This window comes from Alligator mississippiensis, chromosome 3, assembly GCF_030867095.1.
Source record: "Alligator mississippiensis isolate rAllMis1 chromosome 3, rAllMis1, whole genome shotgun sequence".
Classification (NCBI taxonomy): domain Eukaryota; kingdom Metazoa; phylum Chordata; order Crocodylia; family Alligatoridae; genus Alligator; species Alligator mississippiensis.
Window position 1 is genome coordinate 256761454 of NC_081826.1, and position 15917 is coordinate 256777370.

Consider the following 15917-nt stretch of genomic DNA (forward strand, 5'->3'; position numbering starts at 1 on the left):
AAATCATGGTGCCCAGTGATGGGCCTCAGAAGGTCTCAGTTGCTCAGTGTATATCCCAAATAATGTGTAACACTTGCTGTCCCTTTGGGGAAGCAGTATGGAATGCAGAATTCAACAAGAGTTAAATTTTGCAGATAACCTTGAGCCTAATCCTCAGGAGAGTCTCTGCCCCTCCGTGTCCAAGCCTCTCTTCCTGCTCCCACATGTGTGCAGGGAGCCTCATGTGTATGATAGGGGAATTGGACTTAGTAGGGCAGAGACCACGTCAGTTAACAGGGTGTATATGGAGGGGGCTGGGAGAGGGAGTTGTGTTTAAAGTAGAAATGGAGGAACATGGTAGGGCTGAGAGACCTGGTTTAGTTTACAGCAGTGATTCTCAACCAGAGTACCATAGCACTTCAGCATGCCATGAGGTCCTTTTAAGGATGCCATGGGGTGCTGCTCAATATCAGCACTGTAATGTGTGCAAACACCTACATGTTCAGAAGATGAACCCAGATATTTCAAACAGGAATCCAGTGTCAAAAATATTCTGGCACCTGTTATGCTCTTTCTGAGTTCTTTTTAAAAGAAGAGTTGATCTCATTTTCCCTAGTAAAAAGTGAGTGAAAGCTAAGAACTGGAAAAAATTTGTTCTTTGCAAGTTTTTGGGCACACACTTCTTCAGGCATTGAGAGAGTCTGCTGGCGACTTGTGTGCTTTCCTGGGTAGAATAGAAGCCAATATGCAAAATGTAGGTCTGTGAAAATGCAAATGAATGGCAGTGAGGATCAGAGGAATGGGAGACAATAGGTATGAGGACAGGTTGGGGGGGAGGAGAGGGGAGAATGTTGAAGTGATGGTAGAAGACTGTAGCTAGTAAAATGCAAACAGGTTACCTGGGGCTATCAGATGACAGGCAGGTTATAATGTCCCATAAATCCAATGTCTATCATGATCTTCACTGCTACACATTTGCATTTTCACAGACCTTCATTTTGCAAGGCAGCAACACCTGGCTCTGGAAGATGTGTAGCCCCTATGAGTGGTGCCGGAACCCTGGGTGACAGCCTGAGCAGCCCAGTGCTGCCTGAAGGCACATGGCTCCAGGCTGGGCAGGGCCAGGCCTGTGACACTGGGCACAGGTGGAGCCGGGTGCCAGGCGGCCAGGGCTGTGCTGTACTGCGCTGCCCTGCGCCACAGGGGGCTCTGCCTTGAGAGCCCCAAGTGCCCTGATGGCGGCTGGTGCTGCTGCAGTGGGCCATGAGGTGGGGCAGGCAGGGGACCAACCCTTCCTGAACAGCCCATCACCCATACAGTCTGTTGTAGAGCACTTAAGTGCCCTGCTCCGTAGAGTGGAACTGCTGGGGAAAGAGCCCTAGCAGTGAGTGGGGAGCCCCAGCTGTTGGTTACCAGGGCAACCAGAGGGAGCTAGTGGCCCACACCTCCCATACCTGCCAGAGGTCAGCTGACTGGAAGGGTCAGGGCCTGGCCCACATATAAACCCCAGGGCTGAGGCCAGGATGGCAATTCCCTGCTGGCAGCCAAGGGGGAAGGAGCTCTCCCAGAGCAAGCAAAGGGGAGAGGTCTGACTGCAGGTACAGCCTCTGACACTGGTGAGGGATGGAACACCCCTGGGGTGGCTTGCATGATGTTGTTATAGCTGAGGGGCTTGTGTTTTGTTTACTGTGTAAGACAGGTGGCTTGGGTAAGGCTATTAGGGGAAGGAGGAGGCCTCCATAGGGGACCCACGGTAGTGTGGGGACCCTGGCGCCAGAGAGGGTGCAGCATTTGGGGTGCACCAACCCTGGTGCCAGAGAGGGCGCAGTGCAAGAGCCCGAGCGCCAGAGAGGACCAGGGGGCCGCATTATAACAAGGCCCAGACCAAACAACATCAGTTGCATCTGCGAGGATTGGGGTGTGGTAAAGGGGTGGTTGGAGCCATTCGTAGCCTATAAGGCTAGGGTGCCCTGAAACACCCATTGTAGAATGGGACCCACGAGGGGTTCAGGAATCCACGGGGTCAGTGAGTACAGCAGAACCATGTCCAAGACAACGTAAAGGCAGCCTCCCTATTATCTTAGCATCAAAGACATGGCAGGCGAGAATTGAGGGTGCCCTTTGGGCCAACTTGGCACGGTAAGAGGGCCTTGGGGAGATCACAGTCATCCTACAGGACCCCATGCTGTGATGCAGTCCTTCTCCCCCCCGGTCCCTACTTAGCTGGGACAGAGCCTGAGACCCAGTCACATTTCAGCCTTCACCATTCCAGTTTGCCCTGCATGCTGAGTCAGTGTGCTACAACACTGGGCCAAGGGGCTGCCATAGAGACAGTGTGGGTACCTGCTAGAGCATCTTTTTGGAGGACCCCATCTCCACTTGCTTCAGGGTATGCTACAGAAGCATGCCTTGCCCCACTTTTTTCCACAGTTTTTTGATACCTGGATTTCCTGACATAGGACATACATGTGACATACAGTTCACAGGTCAGATCCAGCCCATTGGACTTCTGACTATGGTTGCCAGAGCTGCTATGTTGCTTTGTGAAGGTAGGTCATCCAGCTTATAGGGCTTCATTTGGTCTGAGAGATATTGCAGCATTAGGTTATGTGGTCCACAGGGCTTCTTATTGTGGCTTCCAGAGCTGCTGTGTCAGCATGGCCAGTGCTAGAGATTAATGCAGGGGCAGGCAATTATTTTGGGCAGAGGGCCACTTACTGAGTTTTGGCAAGCTGTTGAGAGCCACATGGGTAGCCCTGCCTCTTGACAAGTGCCCCACCCCTTGGTCACCATCTTGGGACTAGAAGTCCCAGCCCTAAACTCTGAACTTTGCCACTGGAAGTCCCTCTCTTAACCCCTGGAAGTACTCCTTTGGGGAAGAGGGTTTGCCATCTTGTGGGGAGGGAGGGAACAAATTTTTTTATTAAAAATCAAAACACCCATAACAATATATTTTAATTTAAATATATTTTTGTCCTGATTTGTGTGTGTTTGTGCTATATATGCAGAAGTGATTGCATAAAATCACAAAATGCAGTCTTACTCCTGTCTTGTGTGAGGTGTGCAGGGGTCTCAGGCCAGGGGGCCATGGGTGGGTGGGCATGGGGTTTGTGGGGATGTGTGGGGGGGGAGGGCGGGGTATGGATGTGGGTATGGGAGCCATGTAGTGCAGAGTGGACTACAGAGTGTGGGCAGAAAAGTGGGGAAAGAGCGGAGATGGGGGGAGTGAGAGCATGGGGCTTGCACCAGTGTCCTGGAGCCTGCTCTGAGCAGCAGTTTGTTCCCCCCCGCCACTGCTCAGCTTGAATGGGCAAGTGTGGAGCATGCGGGGTTGGGGCTGCGCACTTGTCCCCTCCTGTACCCTGGGGCTGGGGTAGGGGCACTAGGAGTGAGTGGGCATGTGGGAGCCAGCAGCAGCCGGGCAGGAGCTCAGTGCCTGTGCTGGTCTCCTGGTGCCAGTGCCAGGGCCCAGAGCAGGGTGGCAGGAATGTAGGGTCCTGGCTGGCAGGGACTCTGTGGAGCCCACTCAGCTCCCCCCCCTGTCCCTCCTGGTGTGGCCCAGCCCAGCTCCACAGACCCCTAACAGCCCATGCCCTGTGCTCCTGCTGCCTTGCTCTGGGCCCTGCCAGTCCTGGCCCTGTGACATTGGTGCAGGTCCTGCACACTGCTCACTTCCACTACTTTCCCCACCTTCCTGCCCGCCCACCGGTGGCTGCTCTGCACTACATGGCTCCCAGCTGCATGGCTGGACTATGGGGCTCAGCAGGAGCTGGCCGGGCCCCAAGGACCGGGGTGATTTGCTGTGGTCCTCTCCTGCCCTGCCCTCCCCTGCCCCCACCTGAATTTCTCACACCAGCACAGACATGAGCAGCCCCTTAGTTGCAGGCCAGAAGCCCCTGCTAAGCACGGGCTTCTGGCTAGGGGTGGGGCTGGTGGGCCTTGCTGTTGCAGGAGCCTGCCATGGCTTCCTTTGGGTCCTACTGCCCCTGTTTCATGTCATCTTTGACAGGAGCAAGGGGCAGATAAATACTCATTTTCTAATTTTTTTTAAGGGGCCCTGCAGGCCAAGTAGACTGGCCTGGCGGGCTGGATCTGGCCCGTGGGCCATATTTTGCCCACCCCTGGATTAATGCCACTAGCACTCCATCCTTGTAAATTCAGCAGCAGGAAAGGGATTTGGCCAGCAGCAGCATTGCTAATAGGATTTGGTTTATTAAAATCACTTGTATTATAAAATAAGGATTTTAATTCTGAGATAAAATATCAGAGGAAGCCTGAGAGAAGAGATAAATAGTGAAGAAGGAAGTTAGGACACTTAAGCTAATAAGACTGACTCGGGGAGAGGTGAAGGAGGATGGGCCAAAGCAGTGGATCATGTTAAAAGGCTATTCACAGGAAAAGACATCTGTTTTAGAAGAGGAGGCTCAGTAGGCCAAGAGGGACTTGGTGGCAGCCTGTAAGTACATCAGGACCTGGGAGAAGGCCTGTTCACCAGGGCTTCCCTAGGGAAGACTGGGTCCAACAGTTCCAAACTATTGGAAGACCATTTTAGACTGGACATAAGGAGAAACTTATTCACTGTCTGAGTCTCCAGAATCTGGAATGGATTCCCGCCAGAAGTGGTGCAAGCACCTACTCTGGACACGTTCAAGTTGTGTTTGGATGTTTATCTTGTTGGGGTCATCTGACCCCAGCTGGCTTCTCGCCCCTTGGGTGAGGTGCTGGACCTGATGCTCTCATGAGGTCCCTTCCAGCCCTAATGTCTATGACATCTAGAAAACCTGCTGTCTCTAGAATCAAAGTCTTTCCTGTTTGTAGTGCATACTGCTTTGATTTCTGTGGTGCTTTGGACCTTTCATTACTATATTATTTGAGTATTTGAATGCTTTGTTGCTTGAGACCTCCCCCTCCCCCTTGGTTTTTCATCTCTTCAGGGAAATATTGTGTATACTATATAGTGCTTGTTCCACAGGCTTGGACTGGCTTACTTTTTTTTTTCTTCACAGAAGAAGATGACTGATTGTAGTGTAAAAATTAGTAGAAAGTTTTCTCGTGCGCTGAAATTGTCAGCCATGGTCTTTTGATCATTGCCATGAGCAGCCTTTAAGATGCGTTGAGTTCAGGCCATTGAGCACCAGGAATACTCGGTATGCTAAAGGAACCTGATGTAGAGAGTGAAGGATGAGCTGCTGCAAGCACTTCCAGGTTATGTTGTTGAGGAGATGCACTGCAATGTTCTGCAGCAGGGGTAGTTACTAAGGTCTGCTGGGTTCATGCCTGGTTACATTCACTGTTGCAGTTCAGGCAGCTGGGGATAAGGGTATGTGTAAGTGAGGCCAGGTCATTCTTCAGGCTTGTGTTTTCCTTTGGTCACAAATGTCTTGTTCGTAGTTTCATTCCAATTGGTCTAAATTCAATTAATTCAAGCAGCACAGTTTCACCATAGCTTTGTTTTAGATTACATTCTTATTAAAGTCAGGTACTTATTTGTTTTTTGTCAGTGGATCTTTTGATGCAGGGAAGTAATTCACATCCTAAATATGAAACGCAAAAGGGTCTGAGTGGCAGACTCTGCTTAAGAGTATTTTAAAAGTAAACTAAAAGGTGATCCCACTATTAAATTGAACTGCTTTGGCAAAGCTCAGCTGACAACTTTGCTCTGGCCAGTGTATATTACCTTGCTCTGATGAGTATCAATTTCAAAATGCATATGGTAAAGAGCTGTGGCAAGACTGAAAGACTTGGATGTGAACAGGAGGGGAGTTACAGGTTTATTTTGTGAGCTATTTGAGAACAAGATGCAACCATTTCTTCATGGTGATAGCCAGGAAATGACAAGTGCCTCTGACATACTAAATAACAGATTATGGAAACAGCACAAGTTTCATCGATTAGAAAAAAATGAAATTGGTATATGATCCCACTAATTATCTAAGTAGGTGATACAAGTGTGTTAGGAAGCAAGTCCTATAATAATAAGTAGTCCTCATCTTTGAATACTGTATTTAACAAAATTCAAGACAACCCCGAATTTTTTTTTTTTAAAGGTGACCACCCAATAATTAGATTCTATAAATGGAAAATATGTAAATAATTTTCCATGTGTAGAATCTGTTTATTGGAGGATCATCTTAAGTTTGTCATCTCTGTCCCCGTTCCTGCCTCCTTCCCCCTCCCCCACACTGCAGGTAGTGGGGGTAGAGAAGTGATGAGGGGGCCAGTAGGGCATGCAGTGAGGCAGGAAGCTTGCCCTCTGCTGCCTGCTCCCCAACTTAGCTCCCATTGTGCTGCCCCCCCCCTCCCCCTTTGCTCAGCACCAGCAGGCTTTGTCCTTGCTTCAGCCTGGGGTGCAGAACATGGCTCCAGCTCAGCCCTGTGGCACTGGTGCAGAGCTGGCACTGTTGCTACAGTGCCAGGCTGGAGCATATGCTCTGTGTTGTAGGATGCAGTGAGGACGGAGCCTGCTGGCATAGAGCAAAGGTAAGGAGTAGTGCAACAGAGGGTGAGGGATGGGGAGAAATGGTGTAGTGAGGGGAGACGGGGCTGTAGAGGAGGAATGGCAGGGTGTGCAGAGACAGCAGGGGATAAACAGCAGCTGCAGCCCCAACCCCAGGTTTGGGCCTAGCGCTGCAGCAGCTACCTGTCCCCCACTGACTTGTTGGAGTGTAAGGCAAAGGTCTTTCTTCCACGTGGTAAGGGGGGGACGGACCTCATCTTCTAATTGAGTAAATATGATAGATAAGGTCTAAATCTGAGACTCTTCATACATGGTAACTCCTTTACTAATAAAGCTGTATGAGCTCTTAATCTTCCATAATATGAAGCATCCTTTTGTAAGAAATCCTTCTTATAATTTTTTCCCTACTTCTTTCCATAGCCTCCTCCAGGAAATACGAAAATGCCTAGTGCACCTAGTACACAGCCAGCTATAATGAAACCAACAGAAGAACCACCTGCTTACACACAAATTGCAAAGGTCTGTGTATAACATTTTGGAAATGGGTTCATTGCAAATTAAATTTTAATTGCATACAAGCAAGCATCTGCTTTGTTTTTTGGGTTTTTTTGTAAGTCACCATCAGTTTCCTTTTTAGTGGCTTGCACAAATAAGCACGGTTTGTGTGGCAAATTGTCGGACTTGATTTGTAACTAAGATTGCAGCATAATTAGAGATGGCATGCTTGGAATATTATTTTTATTGTGTATTTTTGTGATTATCAAATGATGCTTGTTTTACCTCAGGAGCATGCATTGGCCCAGGCAGAGCTGCTGAAGCGCCAAGAAGAACTAGAAAGAAAAGCAGCCGAACTAGATCGCAGGGAAAGGGAGATGCAGAGTCTCAGTCAACAGGGGGGTATGCATCTAAATATTAATGTTCTCTAAAAGTATTTAAAAATGGTAAACGTGTACATTTCTCTTGTATTATGCTTGCAAGTTTAAACAGATGAAGTAGTCTTTTTAAGGAAAAGTCTTGTTTGGGAAAAGAAAATCCAATGGGCCTTCCTTTTATGTTGCTAAACTGCCCAGCAGTTTGCTCTTGAGATTTTTTTGTGAATTTTATAGAACTTAACTTTTGGTGCATGAGTACTATACTGCATCACTTGGTTCTAGGCCATATTTAGTAAGTTAAGTGTTAGGTAGCACCATTAGTGTCCTTCTTATAAATAACCCTAATTTTCTGATTCTGTACTTTGAGAGAACTTGACTATCCTGAGGAATGATTGTCAGGGTGAAACTGGACTTTGTGCTAGAAGGTGACATGAGGGGATATTCTGCTTTTAAAGGGATGAGTTCAGTCTAACGCTTGAAATAACCCAAGAAATATACAATGCTGAATTTGCATGATCTTTTGCAGGTCTGGGCTACCAGCATTTGACTTTCTAAAACTAAATTTCAGCACAGTCAGTACTACTATAGTACAGTTGCTTTGGCTAGGGACATGAGCAGATCAATTCCCCTTGTGCTGCCAGCACAACCTCCTGTCTGGATATAGCAGTGCTGGGAGAAGAGCTTGTCATTCAGGAAGGTGGGTGTGTGTAGTAAAGCCCTCAAAAAAACCCCTTTCTGCTGTGTCTCCACTATGGGGCTCTGATGCCCTAGGCAAAGCAGTGGTGGCAGCACCAGGCCTGCAGTATAGCCAAGCCTTTAGAAACACAGGCTACTGTGGAACTCATATGGCAAAACACTTTCAGAATTAAAAAAAAAAAAAAAAAAAAATGTGAAAACTTTATCAGTCACCTGCTGAATTCACATCCTTAAGAGCGTGGACTTTTTAAATAAAAAGTATAAGTAAATAATAGTGTTCCTGCTATCACCACTCTTCCTTTTTTATTTTTTTTCTTCAACTGTTCTATTCTTTTTTTCTACAGTGCTCTCCCAAATCTCTCAATTCTCCTGGATTTTTTTGTCTTTATTCATTAGTTGTGTACCAGCAAATTGCCCGTCAAGAATGGCGGGTGAATTTCAAATAACAAAAACAAACATTTTACTTTTTTATATTTATTAAATAAATATTTATAACACTTAAATAAAATAGGCTGAGCATTTGAAGATACCAATCCCTTCCTGCACTTGCTCTCATCCAGCGGGCTGGATGTGGACCTACCAATGCTGCTGCCCGCGCACCTCTTTGCTGGGCAAGGCCTGGCAAGCTCTGCGCCACGCAACAGCCGCATACACCCTCAAGCTGCTTCCACGCTGCTCCTGGGTGCCTCCTTCCGTTCTTGGGGCCCAAGATGGGGCCACTGCTGTTCGTCCACTGCCTCATACCTCTGCCTGGCTCCTGCTTTTCCTCAGCTGACCCCTTCCTCTGCCCTCCCTACTGTGCCAGGCTCCCAGCGCCCTCCTGGGAGGAGCTCAGTAGAAACAGCCCTGGCCTCTGACTTCTTTTTCCCAAGTTCTGGAAGGTGGGATCATCCTGACATAGTCACTAAACAAATGCAATGGTTTGGCAAAGAAATTTCCATCCAGGAAGAGCGCACACCAACTGCAGAGACTTCCTCAGCCTGACGAAGGGTTTTTAAACCCAAAAGCTTGCTAAAATTTTTTCCCCCAACTATTTAAATCAGTCTAATAAAAGATATCAGATGCACCCAAAAGAAATCTTGTCTGCCTATCTCTTACCGTTTTGTTTTGTTTTTTTTCCAAGCTATTTGAATTTAAAGAGCATTATGGAGAGACATGCACAGGCAGACAGAATAAGCCCTTTATATATGTATATAGAATTCTGAAATTCACCCTCCTCCATGTTGCTCCTCATCTACTTCTCTGATTAGTTTTTATTGATGGACTGGCATACCCTGGTTGCCCTCCATGTCCCTTCTAGACCTCAGGAATATCCTTGTTCCTTTCAGCTACATCCTGAGGAACAAGGAACTCTGGGATTCCAGATGTGTTTGTGTGCTAGGGATGTCTTTATGTACACTCTAGACATTTACCTCATACCATGAGGGGTATGTCTATTTTGAGAAACTCTGAGCTAGAATATCAGTTGGCTGCAGTCATCAGCACTAATGAGGTATATCTGAAGGAACTGTCAGATCCTTTACGATTAGTGGAAAGAGAAAAGTTAGTTCTTAAGGATTAAAAGGGGAAGTTTGGCATAGCAGTTGCAGCAGGTCGGGAATCATGTGAAAAAGGGGATGTTTTCATCTCTATTAAACTGGTTTTTCTTACAACTCTTCCATAGCGGTCCAGCCACTTGAAGTATATCTTGGTGGTTTTGTATTGTTAGCTCATTGTTTTTAGCGTAACAATATTGAAAAGCCCAGAAAGGAAGCCAGCTGATTCATTTGAAGTCATGGTAACTGGCTTTGTTTGCATTGGGGAGATAGGCGGGTTGATATTAATTAAACAATGTTAGACTGAATAGTGTTAACTCAATGCACTTTTTTGCACACCTGGACAAGGGTCATGGATTATAGTTCTCTTCAATCAGTAGATGGAGACAAAACATGAAAGCCTTTGATGTCAGGTGCTCTCATTGAGTGGTCTCAGCCATGAGTTCAGTATTTTGAAAAAAAAATTACCAAATTAAAAACAGCAACACTAATGTTATTTAGTCATCAACAACTTGAGTGTCATTAGGATGATTTTCTGTTGCACCTGTGAATTTGAATACACCACACTTACAGATTGAATTCTGATGGAACTAATGCTCTAGCTCACTTTTTCACAAAGGGCTATGTGATTAAATCTCTAAAATATTTGTGAGAGGAGTGATAAATAAGAACACTGGAAAATAAAACATAAATAGAAAGACAGAAAAAAATGAACAAGTGATCATTGTGGTGATATAAAGTGGTAATTTTTTTTCTTTAGCTCATGACTGGGCCATCCTGTGGGAAATCCAGGCTGTGACTTGTTCTGCGTCTTTATTTAGCAGTACCCTCACTTCATAACACAGTTTTTCAGAAGTTATCTAAAACTTGGTGTAAGCCTCTGATGTCAATGAATTTCTTGCTGCATCATAGTAGAGAACAGCTTACCTGATAAACAGCTTTTCTTTGGACTTGGGCATGAAAAGGAAAGCTCAAACCATAAACCCGTGCTGTGACAGCGCGTAGTTCTGAGTCTTTTGCTCACAGGTATAGAATTAAGAAAAGCCTGAGAAGAAGACAAGGGCATGATAGGAGGGGATTTGGCCCAATTCAGCAGCTGAATCTCCAAATCAAATCAGGAGACCTGTTGATTTCTCCAAATCGATTTGGAAACCTCTGAATGGACTCAGAGATTCGATGATTCGGCCATAGACACAGCTTTATGGGGTTTTTTTCTATGTACCTTGAGGCAGCAGCAAGGCGCCAGACTACCATGCGTAGACCCTGAGATGGTGCAGAGTCACTTGGAGGAACTGGATGCCTTTAAGTCAACAGGCCCGGATGAGCTCCATCCGAGGGTACTGAAGGCGCTGGCTGACGTCATTGCACAGCCACTGGCGGGAATATTCAAATGCTCGTGGTGCACGGGCCAAGTCCTGGAGGACTGGAAAAGGGCCAATGTGGTCCCCATTTTCAAAAAGGGGAGGAAGGAGGTCCCAGGCAACTATAGGCCAGTCAGTCTCACCTCCATCCTTGGCAAAGTCTTTGAAAAAATTATCAAGGCTCACATTTGCGAGAGCCCGGCAGGACAAATTATGCTGAGGGGAGACCAGCACGGGTTCGTAGCAGGCAGATCACGCCTAACTAATCTAGTCTCTTTGTATGACCAGGTTACAAAACGCCTGGACGCAGGAGTAGGGGTGGATATTGTATACTTAGACTTCAGGAAGGCCTTCGATACGGTATCCCACCCCATACTGGTGAACAAGTTAAGAGGCTGTGACTTGGATGACTGCACAGTCCGGTGGGTGACGAATTGGCTAGAGGGTCACACCCAGAGAGTCATAGTGGATGGGTCGGTTTCGACCTGGAAGGGTGTGGGCAGTGGGGTCCCGCAGGGCTCGGTCCTTGGACCGATACTCTTTAATGTCTTCATCAGCGACTTGGACAAGGGAGTGAAATGTACTCTGTCCAAGTTTGCGGATGACACAAAACTGTAGGGAGAAGTGGACACGCCGGAGGGCAGGGAACAGCTACAAGCAGACTTGGACAAGTTGGACAAATGGGCAGAAAACAACAGAATGCAATTCAACAAGGAGAAATGCAAAGTGCTGCACCTAGGGAGGAAAAATGTCTGGCATACCTACTGCCTAGGAAATGACCTGCTTGGAGGCACGGAAGCGGAAAGGGATCTTGGAGTCCTAGTGGACTCCAAGATGAACATGAGTTGGCAGTGTGACGAAGCCATCAGAAAAGCTAACAGCACTTTATCGTACATCAGCAGATACATGACGAACAGATCCAAAGAGGTGATACTTCCCCTCTATTGGGCGCTAGTCAGACCACAGTTGGAGTACTGCGTGCAATTCTGGGCACTGCACTTCAAGAGAGATGTGGATAACCTGGAGAGGGTCCAGAGAAGGGCCACTCTTATGGTTAAGGGCTTGCAGGCCAAGCCCTACGAGGAGAGACTAGAGAACCTGGACCTCTTTAGCCTCCGCAAGAGAAGGTTGAGAGGCGACCTTGTGCCTGCCTATAAGTTCATCACAGGGGCACAGAAGGGAATTGGTGAGGTTTTATTCACCAAGGTGCCCCCGGGGGTTACAAGAAATAATGGCCACAAGCTAGCAGAGAGCAGATTTAGACTAGACATTAGGAAGAACTTCTTCACAGTTCGAGTGGCCAAGGTCTGGAACGGGCTCCCAAGGGAGGTGGTGCTCTCCCCTACCTTGGGAGCCTTCAAGAGAAGGTTAGATGAGTATCTAGCTGGGGTCATCTAGACCCAGCACTCTTTCCTGCCTATGCAGGGGGTCAGACTCGATGATCTATTGAGGTCCCTTCCGACCCCAACATCTATGAATCTATGTACCAGGCGTGGCTTGTGTACGCTGAGATGGTGGGGTGGATGAAGCCTCCCACAGGAGCACGGGAAGGTCCCTGCATGCTTGGCAGCAGACCTGGAAGTGGACCAAAAGTACTTCTGGTCTACTTCTAGGTCTGCTGCTGCCTCACCTAGTACCTTGAGGTACATAGAAAAAACATAAAACTGTGTCTATGGCTGAATCGCTGATTCTCCAAATCGGAATTGAATCTTCAGATTCAGCCGAATCAAATCGGGACAGTGATCCAAATCAGCAAATGGAATCACTGTCCCCCAAATTGGGCCAAATCTGAATCGAATACCGCATGCTTTGCACACCCCCTAATAGGTACGCTTCTCAGAACTGGTCATCTCAGTCAGTCTAGGAGAGCAGTCAGCAACTTTTTCTAGTGGCATGACAGAATGGCCTGTCTCTGGTCTGAGGCAGGCTGGTGCTGGGACCTAGCTTTTGTCCCTTGACTGCTTCTCCTGGCTGCCCAGCTGCAGGGCATCACAATGTAATATAGGCAAAGCTTCTGCTGCCAAATACCAATAAAACTTCAGCCCCACAGGTTGGTCAGGCCTGTAGGCCCTAGGTTGCTGACCACTAGCCTAGGACACTGTGTAGAGGATGCTTCTTGTTTGCCAGTTTTTTAGGACCTTGCTGAACATGGACTAGAACAGGTGTCGAGCATTCAGCCTGGGAAGCCACGTGATTTGGTCTTTGAGTTATTGGGCTGACCCCATGCCTGAGTCCCAGCCTTGTGTACTGCATGCCATGTGGGCTGGACCCTGTACTGCATGCCCTGTATGCATCACGAGGCAGTCTGAGGTGCGTACTGCATGCTGCACCCCGCTGGACTGCCCTTTTATGTTGGTTCTGAGGCTGGTCCAGAATAGGCCATGTCAAAACCAGCATGAAGGGCTAGTCTGGGGGGATGCCATATAGAACATGTATCCCATCTGCCCTGTGCTGTGTGCAGGGTGCACAGCCAGTCAAGGCCCCAAGGCTCACCAAGTAGCACTGGCGCAGGGCGTATACTGCCCATGACTTGCAGCATGCCTGCCATGCCCCAAGCTAGACCCTCTGTGTTGCTTGCAGTGCTAGGTCCAGCCCCCATGCTTCAGGCAGCAAGTGCCCTGCGCTGGCCTCATGTGCATGTGCAGTTTCTGCAGTCACTGTGGGCACTGCACAGAGCGATCTACTCCAGTCCAGCACACAGACTACCCAGCAACCCTCAGCTGGCCTGTGATAGTGCATGAGTTTGACTCCCCTGGACTGGAAAAAGGACATTTACACTTACGTTGTAAATTCAGGGCACTTCAGAAATCTCTTCTGTAGTGTATGTAAACTTAGTTGAGAACAGAGTAATTACTGAATTAATAAGCAGATATCTTTGTATGCAGAAAGAAAAATAGAAAACTAACATTTTATTATGAACACTTTTTTTTTCCCTCTCGTAGGCAGGAAAAATAATTGGCCACCTCTGCCTGAGAATCTTCCAGTGGGTCCATGTTTTTACCAAGATTTTTCAGTAGACATTCCTGTAGAATTCCAGAAGACAGTAAAGATTATGTACTATTTGTGGATGTGTAAGTAAAAAAAACCTACTCGAACTTTAACATTATATACACCTTATTTTTACATTTACATTTTGGCTGTCAACAGGTCTATGTAAAATGGGATATTGAAAAAAAAAAATCTGTGTTTTGGATAGTTGTGATTTTGAGAGACTACATATTTATTTCTTTATTAAACATTGTGCACAGGATTCCACATTTTAAAAGAGCTTTTTCCCTTTGCAAGAAAATAGATATTTTGGTAAAAGGTGGTACAGAAAAACATAATAGAAATCTTTCTAACTTAATTTTAAAAGTAATCAAAATAATTAGATGTTATATAAGGAAAAATTACCTTAACTTGTATATAGAGCTGCTCTAGCATGTGCCTTTTTAAATATCATCCTCATTGTCAAACAATTTTAGTTTAAAAACTTGATTGCTGTTCCTTAAAATCCACTTAAGAAACGTTTTTCTTAACATTCCCAATTACAGAAGAATTTACATTTTAAGACATATAGCCTTAATTACACATATTATGCATGTAAAATAGTTTGCCTATAAGTAGATGTAGATTTAGTATCTTGAAAAATGGTAAATAAATGCGGTGGTGTTTTTGCTGTGTTGGCCCAGGGAATATGCAAAAAGCAAGATTTGTATAGTATAGTGTACTTTACCAGAAGTGTATTATCCAGATTGGCAAAACCCTAGTAATCTCGTGCCTCTCTGAACCAGTTAGTCTGTAAGGTACCACCCTGCCCTCTCTTGAGCCATTTATGAGATTTGATTTCTAAAAATTGTCAGATACTGAAGATACTTGGAAGAATGGAAAGAAGATGAGAATCAGAATATTCATTACTGTTTTATTTTTTCTTCCAAACTATTAAATCCCCTCTGTCCCCTTTTCTCTATACTAAATAAACCCAATTCTCTTAGCCTCTCCTCAGAAGTCGCATTCCCCCAGCCCCCTCACCAGTTTTGCTGCCCTTTGCTGGACTCTCCAATTTGTCCACATCCTTTCTGTAGCAGGGTGCCCAAAACTGAACACAGTTCTCACAGATGTGGCCTCACCAGTGCTGAATAAAGGGGAAGAATCACTTCCCTCAACCTGCTGGCAGCATGTTTAGGGTATTCTCTTCATCAGAGATAGCAGATAGATTATTCTGCACAGTGAAATCTTCTGTTCATGCTCAAAATTAGGTATAGATCAGGCAGCAGTAGTGCAAGATACTTTACTTGGGGGGCCTTGGTGTTTGAAAGGGGTACAGCATTAATTATGGTTGAGGTGCACGTCCAATAAGGACTCTGCTGCCCAGTAGAGTTCTATAAACTAATTATATGTGCCAGTGAACAAATTGCCCTGGGGCAAAAGGTAGCAGAGGTCCATTTCAAGCTAGTTGATCCACAGTAACTGCCTTGATGGAGTCAGTTAAATAAGAGCTAACCTAGGGAAGTTTAGCCTCCCATGAAAGAGGAGTAACTAGCTTTGAATTAACTTTCCTTTACCAAGGACTGCACATGCAGTTACTGTGGAGAAACTAGTGTGCTGCTCTCCTTTGCCTCTTGTTAACTTCCTTCTGCGTCTGAGTACCAAAGATGTGTTCACATGCAGGGGTGTTATTGGCATAAATGGACCAGTTTCTTTAACAGTAGAACAAAATTAATATAGCTGGTACAACTATGCCTTGTAGTTGAGTAATAGTTAATTTTGGTTATCTGATGGCAATCTTTTTTTTTTTTTTTTTTTTTTAGTTACCAGGGCTAAATTCAAAGAGCTAAATTAGGGAAAAGGTCCTCAAAACTATTATAAAGAGCTTAAATTTACCTATTGCCTAAATCAAAATTGGAGGCAGACAGAAAAAAGAAGTAAAAGAGCTTTTTGAGAAGTCTGATGGTAATGCTGCCTGTGTGTCTGGATGCCTATTTTTAGCTTGCAGAAGTAGAAGGAAGAGACCATTGGTGGGTCTAATACAGGGATG

The 15917-nt window shown here is 46.2% G+C and overlaps 1 protein-coding gene across 2 annotated transcripts in view; it reads left to right on the top strand.

Annotated features, from left to right (window-relative positions):
• Positions 1-15917, top strand: part of SCAMP1 (secretory carrier membrane protein 1) — an 82230-nt gene that overhangs the window by 41638 nt on the left and 24675 nt on the right. For both annotated transcript variants that reach the window (XM_019482161.2, XM_014594782.3), the window contains 3 exons: positions 6857-6955; positions 7222-7333; positions 13843-13971. In XM_019482161.2, the coding sequence (XP_019337706.1) occupies positions 6857-6955; positions 7222-7333; positions 13843-13971 (340 nt within the window). The remainder of the gene's footprint in view (positions 1-6856; positions 6956-7221; positions 7334-13842; positions 13972-15917) is intronic.